The sequence below is a fragment of the Xenopus tropicalis genome, chromosome 3 (assembly GCF_000004195.4).
Source record: "Xenopus tropicalis strain Nigerian chromosome 3, UCB_Xtro_10.0, whole genome shotgun sequence".
Lineage (NCBI taxonomy): Eukaryota > Metazoa > Chordata > Amphibia > Anura > Pipidae > Xenopus > Xenopus tropicalis.
The window spans coordinates 90538916-90557301 of record NC_030679.2 but is presented as its reverse complement, the minus strand read 5'-3'; the positions used below and the strand labels follow the sequence as shown (position 1 = coordinate 90557301).

Below are 18386 nucleotides of genomic sequence, written 5' to 3'. Positions count from 1 at the left end.
TGTCGCGTGCGACTAATTTCCTTGCAATGCCATCCTACCGGCTAGAATGTTCATCGCCGGTGGGATGGCATACGCGGTGCCACGATTTGCTGAGGTCACCGAAGTTGCCTTGAGGGGTGACTTTGGTAAATCGTGGTGCCGCGTATTCCATCCCACCGGCGATTCACATTCATCCGGTGTGATGGCATTGCGGGGAGATTAGCGACTAATTTTCCCGTGTGTCAGGGCCCTAAGGTGGAGGCGCTACTAAATAAAACTTACAGAGGCTCATTTATCAACATCAACAACAAGCAGATTTGGGATGTAACCCATGGCAACCAATCAAACTTTTCATTGTTCTATGTGACTGTGGCTGAAAAAACTATTCTGTTATTGGTTGCTTTGGATTACCCAGGCTGTGATGTTAAGTTCAATCAGATAAAGTTGTATGGAGTGTTTTGTCCCTGCATCTACATCTGAAATTAAATGGTTTTCAAAGAGAAAAAAAAGAGAGGTAGCAATCCTCTCATGTAGTTTACACATCAGATTTGTGTATCGGTTCCATTGCAAATCCATCTGACTTGTAGGATGCATTTTGTGACGCCAACATACAACCTACGCCAACCGTAGAGTTTAGCCCATAGGGTCTGGAGCTGGGTGTATAAAATGACTGCAGCTTGTTTATTTTTTAAAAACAGAACACTTTTAAGTAAAGTGTAACTGTAAACCTAACAACCCAGTGTTAAATCCTCAGCCACCTATAATTTCCATTGGCTTCCTGCCATGCAAGCTATACCAAAAGAACCATATCTGCTGACCTATAAACATTGCAACTGATATGCCAATCTATATAAATAGAGGAAAATTTTGCCAGCTGCTGTCCCTGACAGCTGTGATTTAACCCTTCCTTGACTGTTTCCTATAATAGACTAATATATAGCCACATTTTCAGCCTTCATCTGAAAGAATCTACTGTGCTTGTAGTCAAGCACTTGACAGCCAGTGCCATAGAATTTATGAGATATGACTGCAGGTAAGCAGCTAAACTTGCAATTTCTCCCTGTTTCCATTGCCAGTGACAGTAACTGAAAGCACTTGTCTAGCTTGTCCTGATCCACAATTATCACCAGAGAGCCGGTACCTGTGCATAATGTTGGGTGCAGGACATCACTGAGTAATTGGATAAACTGTAATCTTGTAAACAGAGACTGCATAGATTAATATGCTCCTGCCAATTCAATTGAAAGTTAATGAGTCATTACCCAATATCGATCCTTGTATGGGCACATTAAACGGAAACTAGCTTCACTTGCAGTGCAGATATAATGTCCACATTATTTTGTTGATTTATAGCACATACCATGGGCTGCTGTAAGTTACTTTCATGGCAGCATGGAAACCCATGCACTCAGCATCACAATTTGTAATATTACTTAAAGTTAAAGGGGACCTGTCACCCACACATAAAAAGCTGTATAATAAAAGTCATTTAAAAATAAAACATGAATCCCAAATTCTTTTTCTTTTTAATTAAATCATTCATACCTGATATAAATGTATTTAAATATCTGAGCTGACAATCATATATTGCCTTGCTATGTCCATATAGCAAGGCAATATATGATTGTCAGCTCAGATATTTACAATTACTTTAACTTTCCCTTCAGCACTACCTAGATATCACCTAGATGGCAAATGCATAAGATTTTAGGGTGATACAAAGCTTTGCCCTAATAATAGTGCCAGCCTGCTGGCTGTGACTGTAAATTCCAAGACTGAAGGGGAAAAAAACGAAATTGTTTATATAGTGTAAATAAAGTTTATGTAGTTTAACTACCATGATAGAAAAAGGATTTGGAATTATTTTTTAGGGTGTCAGGTCCTAGTCTTCGCCTCTCAATAGTAGCCACACACTGAGTTTGATACTTATCTGGTAGTTTAAGACCAGACTAGGCATCCTGATTAGCAGGATATTGAGCTGCCACTGTGTCTCTAACATAACTGAGGATTTTCCCTATACAGTTTTCAACACAATCAAGACTTGAGGGCAGGTGCAATTCAGGCATCTAAATGAGGGCTGGCTATAATTGGGCATTAGCTAAAATTTGTCCATGATAATAGATATTCCCCAAGACCAATAATTTTATGGCACAAGACTAGACACAGGTAAGGTTATTTAGGTGATAAGCACAGTTTATAGCATATTACTCTGCAACCCTCGGAGCTAGTATCCTATACCTCACCTTTCCGTGTCTTTAGCTCCTTTTTGATGTTTTTTTTATTTAAGGTTATATTTTAAAGGAGAAAGAAAGGTAAAAACTAAGTAAGCTTTATCAGAAAGGTCTATGTAAATACAGCCATAAGCACTCACAGAAACGCACTGACTTCTCTGTCAAAAGATTTGTTGTGTCTGTAATTCATGTGCCAGAGACATGCAGCTCTCTGCTCTATCCCCTCTCATGCTCCCCCTTCCCTCAAGAATGCTAAGAACTCACTCCCCCCCTTAGGAATGTGGATCTGAGCCAATCAGCAGGAAGCTGACTCATAGTCTAACTAACTGAGCATGTACATTTGGTCTCGGTCTTGGTGCAGGAGTTAGGCATTATGGGAACTTTTTTTACACAGCTCAGCGTTTTTTCTTCCTGTTTGGCTTCTGATCATCTGAACAGGAGAAATATGGGGAGACTACTGAGAGAACTGATGGTATGCCTGCAGCTTGAGAGTAACTCTTTATTAGCCTTTCCTTCTCCTTTAAAGGGATGATTCACCTTTAAGTTAACTTTTTATACATTATAGAATTGCCTATTCTAAGCAACTTTTCATTTGGCCTTCATTATTTATTTCTTATAGGTTTTTTTTTTATCTATTTTCCTTTTTCTTCTAACTCCTTGCAGCTTGCAAATGGGGGTCACTGATCCCAGCAGCCAAAAAACTATTGCTCTGTGAAGCTACAGATTTATTGTTATTGTTACTTTTTATAACTTCAGGTCCTCTCATATTCATTTACCATCCTCTCATTCAAACTACTCTGTGGTCGCTAAGGTAATTTGAATCCTAGCAACCACATGGCTGTTGAAATTCCAAACTGCAGAGCTTCTGAACAAAAATTGAATTAACTAAAAAAAAACCTACAATTAATAAAAAATGAAGACCAATTGTCTCAGAATATTACTCTCCACAGCATACTAAAAGTTAATTTAAAGGTAAACCGCTCCTTTAATTATAATCCTCTCCTCGTGCATCAACATCTCTAGTTGAGAATTGGTGGTGTGGCATAAAGTGTAGTCTGTAGACTGCCAGTGTGGACTTTGGAAAGGAAGAGCCCCATCATACAAAAAAAGAATTTGTTCACATTGATAACAAAATCCTCTTACATTATGTTCCCACCATTAATATAGGTATCTGTAAATGGGAATAGCGTATTCTGTCACTTACCATTTCATTCTTGTATTCTTACATTTAATTTACTAAATAAGGATCTTATCACTCTAATCATTATTTTCCTTTTTTTCCCATCCAGAGTCATGTGGTATCTAAATTATAACAGGATCTTGCTTCAGAGGAGGGAACACAAACAATTAACCAGGAAGTGCAAATGTTGCCTCTCGTTCCTGCCCCTTCACGGGCCGATAAGCTGACGAATCGGTCCATGATTTTTCTTATTTCTTTTTAATAGAGCATGCATCATTTGCATATTAAAATGAATGGTAAAAATGCAAATTGTTCAAGATGTATTTTAAAGTGCTACTGACACTACAAAACTACTCATCAAAATAGTACAGGAATAATGTCATGGGAAAACAAAACACATTAGTTAATAGAGCTTCTCCAGCAGAATCCTGCATTGAAATCTGTTTTTTTGGGTTTTGTTTTTTAAAGCACAAACAGATTTTTTTTATATTTAATTAATTTTAGTATTTAATAAATTAGGTTTCACATGGGGCTAGACTACTGCCACAGCCATGTGACTTGTGCTCTGATATACTTCATTCACACTTCACTGCTGATCTGCAAGTTGGAGTGATATCACCCCCCTCCCAGCAGCCGATCAGCAGAACAATGGGAAGGGAGAAAGACAGCAGCTCCTTGTAGATACCAGAATAGCACTTATGGGCTCTGGCACATGGGGAGATTAGTCGGTCGTGACAAATCTCTGACTTGTCGCTGGCGACTAATCTCCCTGAAATGCCATCCCACCGGCGAGAATGTAAATCACCAGTGAGATGGCATACGCAGCGCTGCAATTTCCCAGAAATCGCGGAAGTTTCCTCTCAAGCCAGAGGAAATTAGTCACCCGCGACAAGGGAGATTTGTCGCAGGCGACTAGTCTCCCTGTGTGCCAGAGCCCTTATAGTAAGAAATCCAAGACCGGCTCATGACTCCTTCAGTTACATAGGAGAAACAATAGATTATCTGAAAGCAGTTCTACTGTGTAGTGCTGGATTCTTCTGAAAGCTCAGACTCGGGCACAATGCACTAAGATGGCTGCTTACACAGCTGTATATTACAGCTAAAAAAAAAAATACTAAATGTATTGGTTCAAGAATAACATTTTAAATTTGAGTTTTTTTGTATGCTATGTAGAAATTGTAATTTTGAAATAAAAAGTCAGTCCTGTCAGTTATAGCTTCTAATGCTAACAGACTCCTGCTGCACAAATATGGCAGCCCCCTCATAGAAGAACATATGGGATCAAATAGGTAATGTAAAAGCATCGGGCAGATACCTTTAAGGCAAAATTTTAAATATTATGCAAAGACAATGTTATGATAGATGAAAAAGGGGTTTAATTTCTGGTGTCAGTATTTCTGTAATTTCTTTAATATTAGCTTTGAACACAAGATGGGGCTATATATTCTTGTTAAGATCGTACATGTCTTCAGTTTAGCAAGTAAGTTTGGTTTAATATTTAAATATCACATTTTCCTTATTCAGAGGCTGAACAATTATGTACAATATAATGCATTGATGCATTTTAATTTTTAATAAAATCTGCATAATTGAGATGAATTGCAATAAACATATATATGTGTTAAGCGTTAAAGTGGACCTGTCACCCAGACATAAAAAGCTGTATAATAAAAGTCCTTTTCAAGTTAAACATGAAACCCAAATTCATTTTTTTAAATAACACATCCATACCCTTTATAAAGACATTTAAAAATCCCCGCTGTCAATCATATATTGCCTGCCCCGCCTCTATGCCTTAGGCACTTCACACTTTTCCCCTCCCTCCCCATCACCTAATTATGTAGCCAGTGCATGGGTATGGGCATCGTGTCCTCCAACAAGATTTTGGTGTGATGCAAAGCTTGCCTTACTAACAGGTTCCACAAAATGGCAGCTGCCTGCTTGCTGTGATTGAATAGTTCCAAGACTGAAGGCAACAAGATTTATATTTTCTGTATAGTGTAAATAAGGTTTACTTTGTTCGACTAGCATGATAGAAAAGAATTTGGAGTTTTTTCTTAGGGTGACAGGTCGCCTTTAAATTACACTCTGTTGGTCAGGAAACCTCAGACCTACAAGGAATGAATGGCAGGTAGATAATGTGCTCCTGATTCTTTCAGTGGGTACCATACACATGCAGCTGTACTGTAAAGACAGAGCACTTCTACAGGTTCTTAGCCTGTAACTAGGGACTATAGGCCAGCCCCCCCCCCAACATAGGGCTGTGTTTATTTGATATATGAGATCGTTTTATGGGGTGTGTGTATATATATAAAGTGTAAAATAAAGGTGATGTTTATTTTTACTGGTTTTATAGTGTCCATGGCTATTGCTAAGAAAAGCAGAAAAAAACTAATACAGAGTTAACAGTGATATAATTTTATAAAAGTGTGTAATTGTGATTTACTACAGAGAGTTCACGATTCAATTACATACGCCAAATCAAAACTGCTGAAAGCACCTGCAGTGGTTATTATTTACGTGATCTCTTTGCATAACTCATAACACACATGAAGTTGTGCCGAAATTACTAATACAGCATCATTCCATAAGCTTCTTATGAGCTATGGGGTACCCTGAGCAAATTTTAGGTCTCAAAGAGTGGCTTGAATATAAAAAAAAAAAAGTACAAAAACTACTAGATCAGTGCTGTCCAACTGGTGGCCCATGACTCCCCTCTGTGTGGCCCCCCACCTGTCTGGCTGCTTTGATGGCTTATCTTTGTGTAAACTTTAAATGGTATCAGTATTGAAATTAACTGGCGCCCTGCATAGTTCACACCTGAGATTCAGGCTATAATTTCCCTGTATTGTTTAAACATGTAATTCCCTGTACTGTTCATGCCTTTTAATCTCTGCATTCTTCATCCCATGCATTTTCAACACTCAGGCTGTAATCACCCACATTGTTCACGTCTTCACACCTCAGACTGTAGGAACAGTGCCAGCATTGTGTCACTATGTAATGCATGTGGCACACACAGGCAGCATAGGGCAGCCAGAGCATAGCACACACAGGCAGCTAAGGGCAGGCATAGAATGGCATACACAGGTGGGGTAGGGCAGGCAAAGTATGGCACACAAAGGCAGCATAGGGCAGCCAGAGCATGGCACACACAGGCAGCTAACGGCAGGCAGAGTATGGCATACACAGGTGGGGTAGGGCAGGCAGAGTATGGCACACACAGGCAGCATAGGACAGGCAGAGTATGGCACACACACGGGCAACATAGGGCAGGCAGAGTATGGCACGCACAGGCAGATTAGGGCAGGTTGTGTGTGCCATACTCTGGCTGTCCTATGCTGCCTGTGGGAGGTGAACCTGGCAGGGGTCTGTTATTGTTGTAAATAGCCATTAAATGGTCCCTAAGGTGTGGAATTATGTGCTGGGAGTTGCTGTGCTATCCACAGGGGAGGAAGAGGCAGCGGCAGCATATGGATTTGAGGGTATGTCTTAATATGACATAATATAATTCTTTCACATATGAATGATGATTGATATCCCTGCAGTGAGCACCACGCATTTGGCTTTTTGCTGTGCTACCACCATTAATGTGGCCATGGTCCTGTGATAACATGGGTGTGGTTTGAACTGGGTGCAGTTTAAAAAAAAATTAAGGAGTGGTCAAAACTGGCTTCCATATAACGGCCACTGTATATGCTGGAGAAATTCCAGCCCTCGGCACCACAGAAGTGGGACAGCACTGTACTTTATGATAAAAACTAAATCTACCTTTACCAGACTCTCTGTTCTACATGCTAACACTGGAAGGCAGGACAGATTTATGCGCAATAAAGGATATTTTGAGTGTTTTGGTGCATTATTATTATTAAAATGTATTTATAAAGTGCCAACATGTTTTATAGTGCTGTATAATAAATGGGTGTATATATTAAACATACAGACTACATACCAAAAACAAATAATACAAGAGGTAAAGATGGCCCTGTCCATAACAGCTAACCATCTAAAAGGAAAATAAGACTGCTGCAATATCTGTGCCCACAGCATGCTTAGGAATGGTGGAAAAAAGAGTCAATTCCTATTATATCCCTTCTTTGACCAAATAAATCAACACTTGTCCTCAACAAGCACTATAGTGAAATTCTTAGCACTGCTTAGCACCTCCATTCCCTGTTTCTTACTGCTAGAAAGCTGCAGCTCAAATATCTTTGCTTCAGGGTTGGCCAAAACTGCCCAATATGTGGTCACATGTGCCTAGATATAATTTGAATGTTTGGCCAATTCTGACTATACTGCCCAACCACCTACACGTGTATGGCAGGTAAAGGGTGGGTTTCAACAACCAATTGTGCAGTTCTGTTGGATTGCAAATGATCTGTGCTGTTTGAAAATTCTGTGCGCCAGTACACCATTGGCAGGTACACGGTGCATTATTAGATGGAGTGAAGAGGAGCTGCAGGTTTTCTTTCCTTCCTCCCTTCCCGTAGTTCTGATTATTCAAGCTGTTGACCCAGATAAATTTGTCATACAAGTTTACATGCAATTGTATGGTATCCATCTGTTCGGCACATGGAAAGGTCAGACCATGGGGGTTGATTTATCAAAGTCCAAATTTTTGACCTAAAAAGTACGAGTGGGAAAAAATTGTATTAGATTCGAAAATTTCGGATAGCATCGTGGTCTTACGAAAATATTGTAGTACGATCCGAAAGTTCCAAAATTTTCGTATCTGAATGATCGTGAACGGCATGCAAAACTTTCTGACTTTGATCCTTTTGTGCATGATTTTGGAAGCCTCCCATAGGACTCAATGGCACTCTGCAGCTCCAACCTGGCCCAAGGAAAGTCACCATACCGAAGCTTGGATGAATCCCAAAACTTTCGTACTCGTTGCAACAAATACGATTTTGTCTCACAGATTGTCACAAAATATGAAAAAGTTGTGTAAATTAACAAAAATATCTTAGAAAATATGCACACTTCTGAAACTTCGAAAAAATACTAAATTTTTAGTATTCGGACTCAATCGTACATCGATGAATGGGCCCCCATGTATTGCGACCATTAGTCGTTCTCAAAAGAGATTCCATGCAGGGTAAAGTTCCTGTCAGACAGACAGCGTAAGCAAATATTACGGATATATTAATATTAAGGCTTCACCCTGAGACCTGAAACTGCACTGTAGGATAGGAACCAATCAGCAGCTAGGCTGACCTGATAGGGAACTGATGCCTGTCTTTGCTTGTGTGACTGGCTATCCCCCTCCTACTGTGCTTCTGGCAGGGCCTGTTAGTGTTAGGACATGCCCACCACTCATTTTAAACAGGGACAGGGAGCTGAGTGGATTTATAGGAAACTCCAATAAAGGGGCCATTTTTACAGACAATATAAAATTTTAGCCCAAAGTAAAACCAGTACCATATATTATTCATAATTGTCCACAAGATTAGTTTTTTTTAATTTATCCAATATGTTTCCTTTAATGGTTTCACTGGGTCAAATATTTTACTAATATCAGATTTTGTCTGCAGTGAAAAATGCCAATTTATCATACTCCCTCCTACTGTTTTCATATGTGTGAATGCTTTATATTAAGAAGACACATTATTGGCACCTTTTGTGTATTTGGATACATGGCTGGTCAAAAAGCAAGTTGATGATATTTGAAAAGCTGCCTTATTACCTAGGAGTCCATAATATATTAGAAGTAGTAGTAGTATGTAATACTATTAGTATTAATCCTCATGGTTAATTTTAACTGAATCATAAATATATTGCAAAGATAATATATTTTATAGTGTCTTAGAGCGAGATTTATTTTTGTTATCTAATAAACAAATTGCTGTTGCAGGGACTAGAAAACTTACATATGGTTTTTAGATTGGCTTACAAAAATCTCCACAGTAATACAGATGAAAGAGGGAAGGTGGGGGTGTACTGCCATACACAATCACAGCATTATAAATCATACAGCAGTGCTGCCATAGGTAAGATGTGTGTGCAGGGAGATAGCCACAGACAGAGCAGTAGTAGGAAAGTAACATTAAAGGAGAACTAAGCCCCCAAACAATATAGATCTCTAAAAATATATTGCATAAAACAGCTCAAATGTTAAAACATTTCCATAAAAATATACTTTTCTAGTAGTATGCCTTTTTAAGTACTAAGGGCTGTCCCTGGCATCATACGATTCACAGTGCACACAAACATGTTAGCATACCTCCCTGGCTACCAATGTCTGTCATGAGTCTTTCATGATATTCAGGTGCCACAGAGCATAATGAAATCCTTAGGTCCACAATATGTCATTAAATGATTGGGGCTACCGTGTCTGTCTTCTGGTGCGCTTTGTGTATGTTATGCTTTTGAGGTGTGGTTTTGTAAAATGGGCCTGTTTGGGGAGGGGGGGCGTGGCCATAAAGTGCGCATGGTCTAAAAAATTTTGCCGTGCTACGCACGCCAGATATTTTTGTCCCTCTTTCTGCTTTTCAAATGTTGGGAGGTATGTGTTAGGTCACATCAGCCAATAACTGTTTATTTTGTCTTTTACTCCCACATTACTTCCTGTTACAGTTAAAGCTGCATTTTTTCTGGTCATGTGATCTCTGAGGGAGCACACAGCCCATCACTAAATGGTGGCTCAAGGGAAAAAAAAGTAATAGAGCAATATTTACTGACCTATATTGCAGTCTGCTAAGATTCTTTAATAGGCTACTTAAAGGAACAGTAACACGAAAAAATTAAAGTGTATAAAAGTAATTACAATATAATGTACTGTTGCCCTGCATTGCTACAGAAAGACTACTATAGTTTATATAAGTAAGCTGCTGTGTAGCCATGGGGGCAGCCATTCAAAGGAGAAAAGTCACAGGTTACTTAGCAGATAATATGGGGCTTATCTACTAGTTATTTGCTATGTAACCTGTGCCTTTTCTCCTTTTTTCCAGCTTGAATGGCTGCCCCCGGGGCTACACAGCAGCTTATTTATATAGTAGCTTTTCTGTAGCAAAAACACCAGTTTTTTGCAGTGCAACAGCACATTATATTTTAATTACTTTAAAACACTTTAATTTTTTGATGTTACTGTTCCTTTAATATGATATAAACTATATGTTGGTTAAATGTTCATTCTGGAGGTATAGTTTTCTTTTAAGGATTGTTTAGTGCAGAAAATGGATTCGCATGGGAATGACAAAGAAAATCTTGATGTTCATGGAATCCATATATTTTTAAACACAAGATGCCTCGTACATGCAAGGAATTGGCTCCATGAACCCATCAGTGCTATGCAAGTTTGTATGGTTAAAGCACAAGCTTATTGCTTCCTTTGCGTGTAGGTTGAACTGTAATAACCTTTTCATTAAACAGAGCTGAGAGTGAAAACACATTTTCATATGATTATACTTATAATGATTTTAACCCTATGTCGACCTTACAAAATGTTGGGGTGCCTAGTATATTCCAAAGAATGCGAGAAGCAGCAATTTGCTAAAGCAGAACACAGGGTTAACAACAGGAAAAATTGTATTTATCCCTCTTACTCTTTTGTTCAATAAATAGAACACTTATTAATAATATTACAATATTAGGCTTTGTTTAGTATAAGAGGATTTTCATCTTATATCAGTCAGTAGACTTTGAAACAATGAATGTTACTGACAGACATTCAGCTTAATCATTTAATTTTAGATTATATAATCTGGGTCTCCACCCTGAAGCAAGTTGCCTCAGGATTCCTCCTCAAATAAATTGGAGCATTACCACAACCTGAAAATCTCTTCAACTAGTTAGAGGTGTCTTCGGGACATGCTGTGTGTTTTTTGCTGTTAAGGGTTACATTGAGATAAAAGAGCTTGGGGGTGCATGCACAGGACAGGATGAATTGCTCTACTTGCCCACATCAGTCCCTGTTTCTACAGCCATTCTGGGGTCATGTCCTTGTAGAGTTTGGAGACCTTCTGTGCTCCCCATTTTTCCCAGTTTTGCTGGCTTTTACTGGTTTTCTCTGTTTTAGTGTTCCATTTACTGTAGTAGATTTATTGGGAGAACATTGTCATTTCTTGTATCAATACAAGATACAGAAAAACAAGCACCCAACTCTAGAGATGATGGGGCTTTGTTTATGGAGAGCTGTATTTAACCATCTCTTCTATGTCATTCCAGGGATACTTCTGAATTGGTTCTGGATGCCATCAACAGTGCTGCCGGCCACAGCACCAACTGTATGTACTTTGTTTGTGGAGATGTTAGGGTGCCTGCTCTTATTTGACTTCCAGTACTATATATGGCATTTTCTACATCATAAGAACCTATGGCTTTACAAGAAAGTCCATGCTATTCATCACAAGTACTCGGCCCCCTTTTCATGGTCCAGTCAGAACCTGGGAGGCTATGAGCTGATGACTCTTGGTTTCTGGAGCAGCACTAACCCTTTAATATTAGGATGCCATCCTCTAGCATCATGGGCTTGCAGTCTGCTAAGTATCTGGATGTCAGTGGATGACCACTCGGGCTACAATTTCCCTTGGTCTCTTAGCCAGATTTTATCTGGGTTATATGGAGGTTCATTTGCCCATGATTTGCACCATCAAAGGCCAGATACAAATTTTGCTCCATTTTTTCAACACTGGGACATTATTTTTGGCACTGCCAATTCTATATATAAAGAGTCAAGAGGGCAGGATAAAAGCAATGCTTTTTGTGAAAAGAGCCAGACCACAATCAAAACCCAAGAAATAACCACAAAAGAGCTATCTACCTTTAGAATTTTCAAATCTCACAGAAGAAATGTGAAGTTCAGTTAGAAATTGTAGAATCTAGAAAAATATTGGTGCTTTAATGAATTATAAGTACAATATCCATATAGCTGCTAATCATATTTGCTTTCTCCAAAAATACAAAATTCATTTAACAGAGTAGGTTAGTCAATTTTCCATATTCTCTTTCTTATAGTATGTCCTAGTACAGATATGATTTGATTCCATGGTGAATTTTATTTAAAGCAACTTAGATGCAGGTTTTCAGAGAGGTAGCAGCCACTTATCTACAAGCTAGAGCAACCTTATATAAATAATGTGGTGTTAGAAACAGAACTATGTGATTCATAGAAATCTTTTAGAGTTTATTAGATATTTAGCCAACTGAAGAATTCACTGTATGAATATGTGGCAAAAGAAACAAAGTTTTTGTTTATTTTTACAAAGGATAATGTACTTCCCTAGTATGATCATTAGCCTTTAGATTGCATGTGCTAAATCCCCAGCATTAATACTTTCCATTAATCCACATCTCAGTAAACAATGATCTAATTAATATCCTGAGTAGCCATGATACTATAGTTAGAGTCTGACTGAAATCGTTTATCTGTGATTTCCTACACACTTAAAATAAAAACATCCTTATAAACTCTCATAATTATATTCATCCACAATTATGGTGGGCTTGAATCAGGTCCTGTACTTGTGATCTAAACATCTGCTCTCGGTAAGTATGTTTTTTTTTATATTAGAATAATGTAATCACTCCATTGAGAATTGCCTTGGAAATAATGTTCTGTTTATTTAGGAGGCACAAAAATGTATATTTTTTTTAAGCCTTCCTTATGTATATTTTTGTTTTAGTACATTCTGTATTATAATGTAGAAGTTTAAATAGTTTTAAATAGTTTTAAATAGTTTAAATAGTTGCTAAAATATAAAGGTCCTATTAAAAGGACAGATAGTGGAGAGAGTTTATTTAATTTACTATTATTGATGTTGACAATGACATGACAAAAAGGGAACATTTTATGAATATAAATGAGGTTGAATTTCTTTTAATTAATAGACTCTCTTCAGTTTATCATAAGCACAGAAACGAAACAGAGCCCAAACTTACACTTAAATAAGTATTTATATGCCTCCTATTTTTATAAAAAGTCTAAGTCAAGGCCTTTTCATTAAATCCTCCCACATACAGTATATGAATGTGTATTTGCTGGATTAAGTTCTGTTTTTTTCGGCAACAAGCTTTATCCTCTGCAATTCCCTATGTTATCCTTCTCTGTTACAAGGACACTCTCAATAGCATCACAGTACAAAAGTGCAAGGTACAGATTTATTATTATTATTGACTTAGGGCACATGTGAAATGTTGAGCCCACTATCACCACAGGGCTACCAGAGGGGAAATAAACACTAAGCTAACTGAATGCAGAAGGTCTATGTATGTTGCATATGAATCCCGCTATGAAGGTCACAGCATGAACCTCTTTTCTATGGCTGGCAGAGGTACCACGTTTGCTTTCCATCTATTCCAGATAATTGTAATAATCCCTGTAGCAGCCTTGCAGTGATAACCCACAGAATCTTAGGGTCACAAATGGCATATTATTTGTTATACAGTGTGAGATTTGTTTTCAGAACTTTTTATTTAACATTACCCTCAGGGAGGAAACATGATATTAAAATGGTGATATTGTTAACTAATAGTGATATTTGAAATGATGTGTCTTTCTAATATTTGTTTTATTTTGGCAGATTTTCAATTCATTATGATGGGACCAGGAAAAAATGTAATATATAACTCATGGTCACAGATATTTGCAGAAAGTTCTTGTGTCTCTCTATACAGAGATCAGACATTTTTAAAAGTCTGCCTAGTTACTTAGTTTTCTACCTGGTATATTTTAACTTTGCATTATAATTGTATATATATGTAATATCCTGTGTTATAATTTTATAACACAGAAAATAGTATTAACAGATATTTCTTATTTTTATATGTGATGGATAAATAAATGTTGTCCTCTTCACTTGAAATCCTTCATGTTCTGGAGAATAGGTGTCATCTTGCATTTCTGGGTACATCAGCCACTTGCCTCAGTTTTTAAGAGTTTCATAGAGGTTAGTGTGGGTGACTGGCACAACAAGGAGTATACCTTCATTAGAAAACTGCAGGGCAGATGGAGCAAAATAGTGCAAGTAGCATATCTTTTGGTCATGAATTTGATTGATTAGCTTAATCCTATTAATTTAGTGTGGATTTATACTTTTATATATCACCCTGGATATGCCTGTGTGTATATATTGTGCAAGCCTGTAGGTGACCATATTGTGCTGGGCGTGTATGTGTTATGGTTATGAGATTGCAGCAATTTCGGATCTTTTCCAAAACATTTTTCTAATTCATGTTTAATTATTTTAAAATTACATGGTGGTGTGATGTCTTTGATGCTGTTATTACTGCAGCCCACAACAGGGAAATATTGTTTAGTTATATGACTCTTGAAATTGCTTAAATCTCTAATGTTATTCAGATACGTTGGCTGATCATACAGTAGCATAACTATAGAGGAAGCAGATCCCATCGTTGGGAGAGGCCCAGGGAACAGAGGGGCCCAACCCTGGGGACCTTTATAGCCACTGAAATCATGAACACAGTGTGGCAGGCTTGCACGTCTGCTCACAGTGGGGGGCAGGCTTCAGTGTGCACCAGGCCCATCCAAAGACTTTTTTGCAGAGGGGCCTGGTGGCATATCGTTATGCCACTGTGATTTCATATTATATCATACCACATGTTTCAGGACTAGATTCTAGTGAAAGCATGTTGTCATAGGCAAGGGGAGCTATAAAACCCCTTGGAGGGGCCACTTGGCTTCCACTTGGATACCCTTGTTCTAAATAGGTATGCATGTATATTTTTATTTATATAGTGCTACTTACATGCCCAAAACTGTACAGCAGAACTATAAATGAATACAACAAATGGGTCATTACAATAATAAATAAATACAAAGTATAATAATAAATACAAATAAATACAAAGTACGGATGCATTAAAGATTGCCCAGAGTTAAGTGTCAAAGAGACAAGAGCTTGCAATCTAAATAAATGGTCCCAGGGAATACCTTAAATCTTCTTCAATTTATACTAAGGGTTTAAGGTTCAAGATATACGTTGTTTTTTTAATTATCTCATATTTTGGTTTAGACACATCTCCCTGCTTCCCACCCGCTCTACTACCTACCTGTTTGCTGCCGTAGTGGAAATTTAGATGCAAAATTAAGGAAGCAGACCCCATGGTCTGGGCCATCACGCAACCTCTTCTGCAATACAAATGATTTCAGCCAAACTACCCAACCTGCTCTGTGTGTTGCTTATTCTGATCACTGAATATCTGTTAGAAACTTTAGGTATATGTGTGTGCCATCAGCAGACCCTGCTGCCTTAGGCCCCATGTGACGTAGTGTTCAGCCTGGGGCTGTTGGATGAAATGTGCAATAGATAAGATGTCTGATTTAGGCTAAGAAATGTATTAGTCATTTTTCCATTGATCTGTTTATTTAGTGACTGGGTTAAATTACGTTTACAGCAATGGCACACACAGCAGAGTTACGGTGCAATTCATAACACATGTAAGTCTCTTGGACTTGAAAGGATAATACCATATAATAGGCCAATTTCAATTCACCTAAAAAATATTATTTAAATCGGTTACAAATTGCTTGTGTTTTCTTAAGAATAAACATGAGATATATGAAAAAACACTCATAATCTTTTCTAATTGGACTGAATCTGTGATTTACAGCTGCTATGTTGCTAAGTAATGTTTCACTATTTTTAATTTAATTGTGACAGTGGGTTTATATGACTGAATTTTATTTATATATATATATATATATATATATATATATATATATATAGATAGATAGATAGATAGATGGATATAAGGTATTAGATGTACATTTGGACAAGTTTGCAATATGTTCTGTTTGTAATTAATTGTGACCAGATTGTATTTAAACCATGAGCAAAAATATTCATACTTCTAATATGTTATGAGGTGTATAATACTATTTGCTTAGATTATATAGCTTCTTTCATATGGTATTTACCATCATTGCACAACATGATCCTACAGTAACTTCTTGAGTACATCTTATCTTCTTTTCAGTATAGAAATACACATGTAAAAGTTACAATACATGTGCCACTTTTTGCTTGATGACCTTTAATCTAGTTTCTGCAAGTGTAAATCACTCTGAACTGACAACTCTGCAAATGCTAGTTAAAAGGACTTTGTATGCCAATTCTTCAAAATGTTTCTACAGAGTTTATTATCTTTTATTTTTATAGCACTGATATGTTTATTCTTCACTTTTAAAAGAAGTGGCACATGGGGCGTTCTCTCATCCTTCCATAGGCAAGAACTGTAAAAGCCATATCACAATAGGGTGAAAATGAAGCGATAAGATTTGTTTGCTTTTACTCAAATGCATTTGCTGATCACAATAATATGCTACGCAGAGTATTTTTGGGTGTGTGCCATTGCTTTAAAGCTGGGGAAAGTCTAAAGATTATAGCAGAGATTATCTTAACAAACATAAAACTCATTTGCCTAGTTTAATAAAAAAAAAGTTTTCTACCATTTAATGATTTAAGGGCAAAGTCAGACCTGGTATATGTTCCGTTACTTTCAGTGCAGCTACATGGAGTTGCTGATGAAAGTGGAGCCGCTTCTCCTCACCTGCCTACAAAATGCAATCATAAAAAAGTGAACCATACACCAGGTCTGATTTTTCCCTAAACGTCTGTGCCTCTATATACCTATATCACCTCTGACCATTCTGATTCAATATATCAATATCTGCCACATACTATCTTAATTTACCATATTATTTTGTTTCTTTGCACAGTCCCTTACTTTCTTTTATTCTTGGTTGAATCCTCATGCTTGGCACATTTTATAGCATAGTATACCAGACATTTACTACTAATGAAAGGCCAGTTGCAGTTTATGATGGCTATATAAAGCCCTGTTTTTAATTGTGGTGAAGAGCACAGTTGCAATTTTTTCGGAATTACCTAAAAGACTAAAGACTTGGATCTTTATTTCATATAACAGATGCAGGTCAATTACATCATCTAACATGGACAATATCTTGGTAACCTTCTACAATTCTGTTCTTTGTGGACATCACACTTATTATGCTCTAAACCAGATTATGCATAAGGCTGCTACATCGGGCCCCATTTGTGCCTGGGGTCCCCACCAGTGATATATGTTGTATATCATGGCCATGGTAGCAACGAAGTGGTCTGGAGCCCGCTGTCGGCTTGCAGCTTCAGTACTGGTGTAAAGCAGTGAAATAAAAGTGTGACTGATTAGCTTGTCTGGGCCCTCTTTGGTCATAATACATCTTTGGTCATGCTCTTCCCTGAGTTTGCTCCATCCTGTACTGGGCTTGATCATCTGGACAGAAGATGGACTGTGGTTTTTGCTCTTGTTTTCATCATTGAACTGAGTTATATTTTATGATAACCGAATGTAATTGTTTCTATGCATCATCAACGGTATTTTGTGCATGAAGTCCACTAATATCACAGAACAGTATTTGTCTGGTGGAGCAAGTTTTTGTTCAGCCTGTAGTGCCACATTTAGATTCAACCTTGTCTACAGGAAAGAAGTTTCAAAGTGTGTATAGTTATAAATGAAGTACTGGTTTAATTATGGGGTTACCCCTTAAATAAACACAAAGAATGTTTAAGAAAAAAAAAGATTTAAAATTAAAGATAATATGCAGCATAGGGGCACTGACACCACTTGCAGATATGATCAGTTAATCAGTTAGATAGAATTAGTTACAGCAACTGCCACCTTAGTTCTCTTCACCAACACAGTGCCAGAATTGTACTCTTTCAACACTCTCTGTATATACATATTTAGGAAAGTCTATATATTTACGATAATTTATGAAAGGTTGATATTGTAGTAATACAAAATTGTATGCAAAAAAAAGTCTCTACTAGAGACTGAGAGTTTTAGGATTCATTTTCTTGCATTTTTTTTTACTAAAGTTTTTGCACCTAAAACACAAGGTGCCAAGATCAGTTGGGGGGTAAACCAGCAATTTTCCTAATGAAAGAATTCTGTCACAGATTTAACTTGAGAATTAATCTTTGCACTCGAGAAAATCAGTGCAAGAAATAAAAAATGTGAGACGTGCAAGCAAC

General features: G+C 37.5%; 2 protein-coding genes across 2 annotated transcripts in view; both read left to right on the top strand.

Moving 5' to 3' along the window:
• The window catches only part of LOC100145576, a 34949-nt gene extending 29960 nt beyond the window's left edge, over positions 1-4989 (top strand). Inside the window, exon 13 of the mRNA XM_002934556.5 lies at positions 3500-4989. The gene's annotated coding sequence lies outside the window, so the exon portion shown is untranslated. The remainder of the gene's footprint in view (positions 1-3499) is intronic.
• Positions 4990-10500: 5511 nt separating this feature from the next.
• Positions 10501-16043, top strand: LOC100497262 (cholesterol 25-hydroxylase-like protein 1, member 1). Its single transcript, XM_012967353.3, has one exon. The coding sequence runs from the start codon at positions 11271-11273 to the stop codon at positions 12195-12197; it is 927 nt and encodes a 308-aa protein (XP_012822807.1). The 5' UTR covers positions 10501-11270; the 3' UTR covers positions 12198-16043.
• Positions 16044-18386: the final 2343 nt, after the last annotated feature.

Bases quoted from the DNA above. Each gene is read 5' to 3' on its own strand.
- LOC100497262 (XM_012967353.3), top strand. From the start codon at position 11,271: ATGAATTGCTCTACTTGCCCACATCAGTCCCTGTTTCTACAGCCATTC.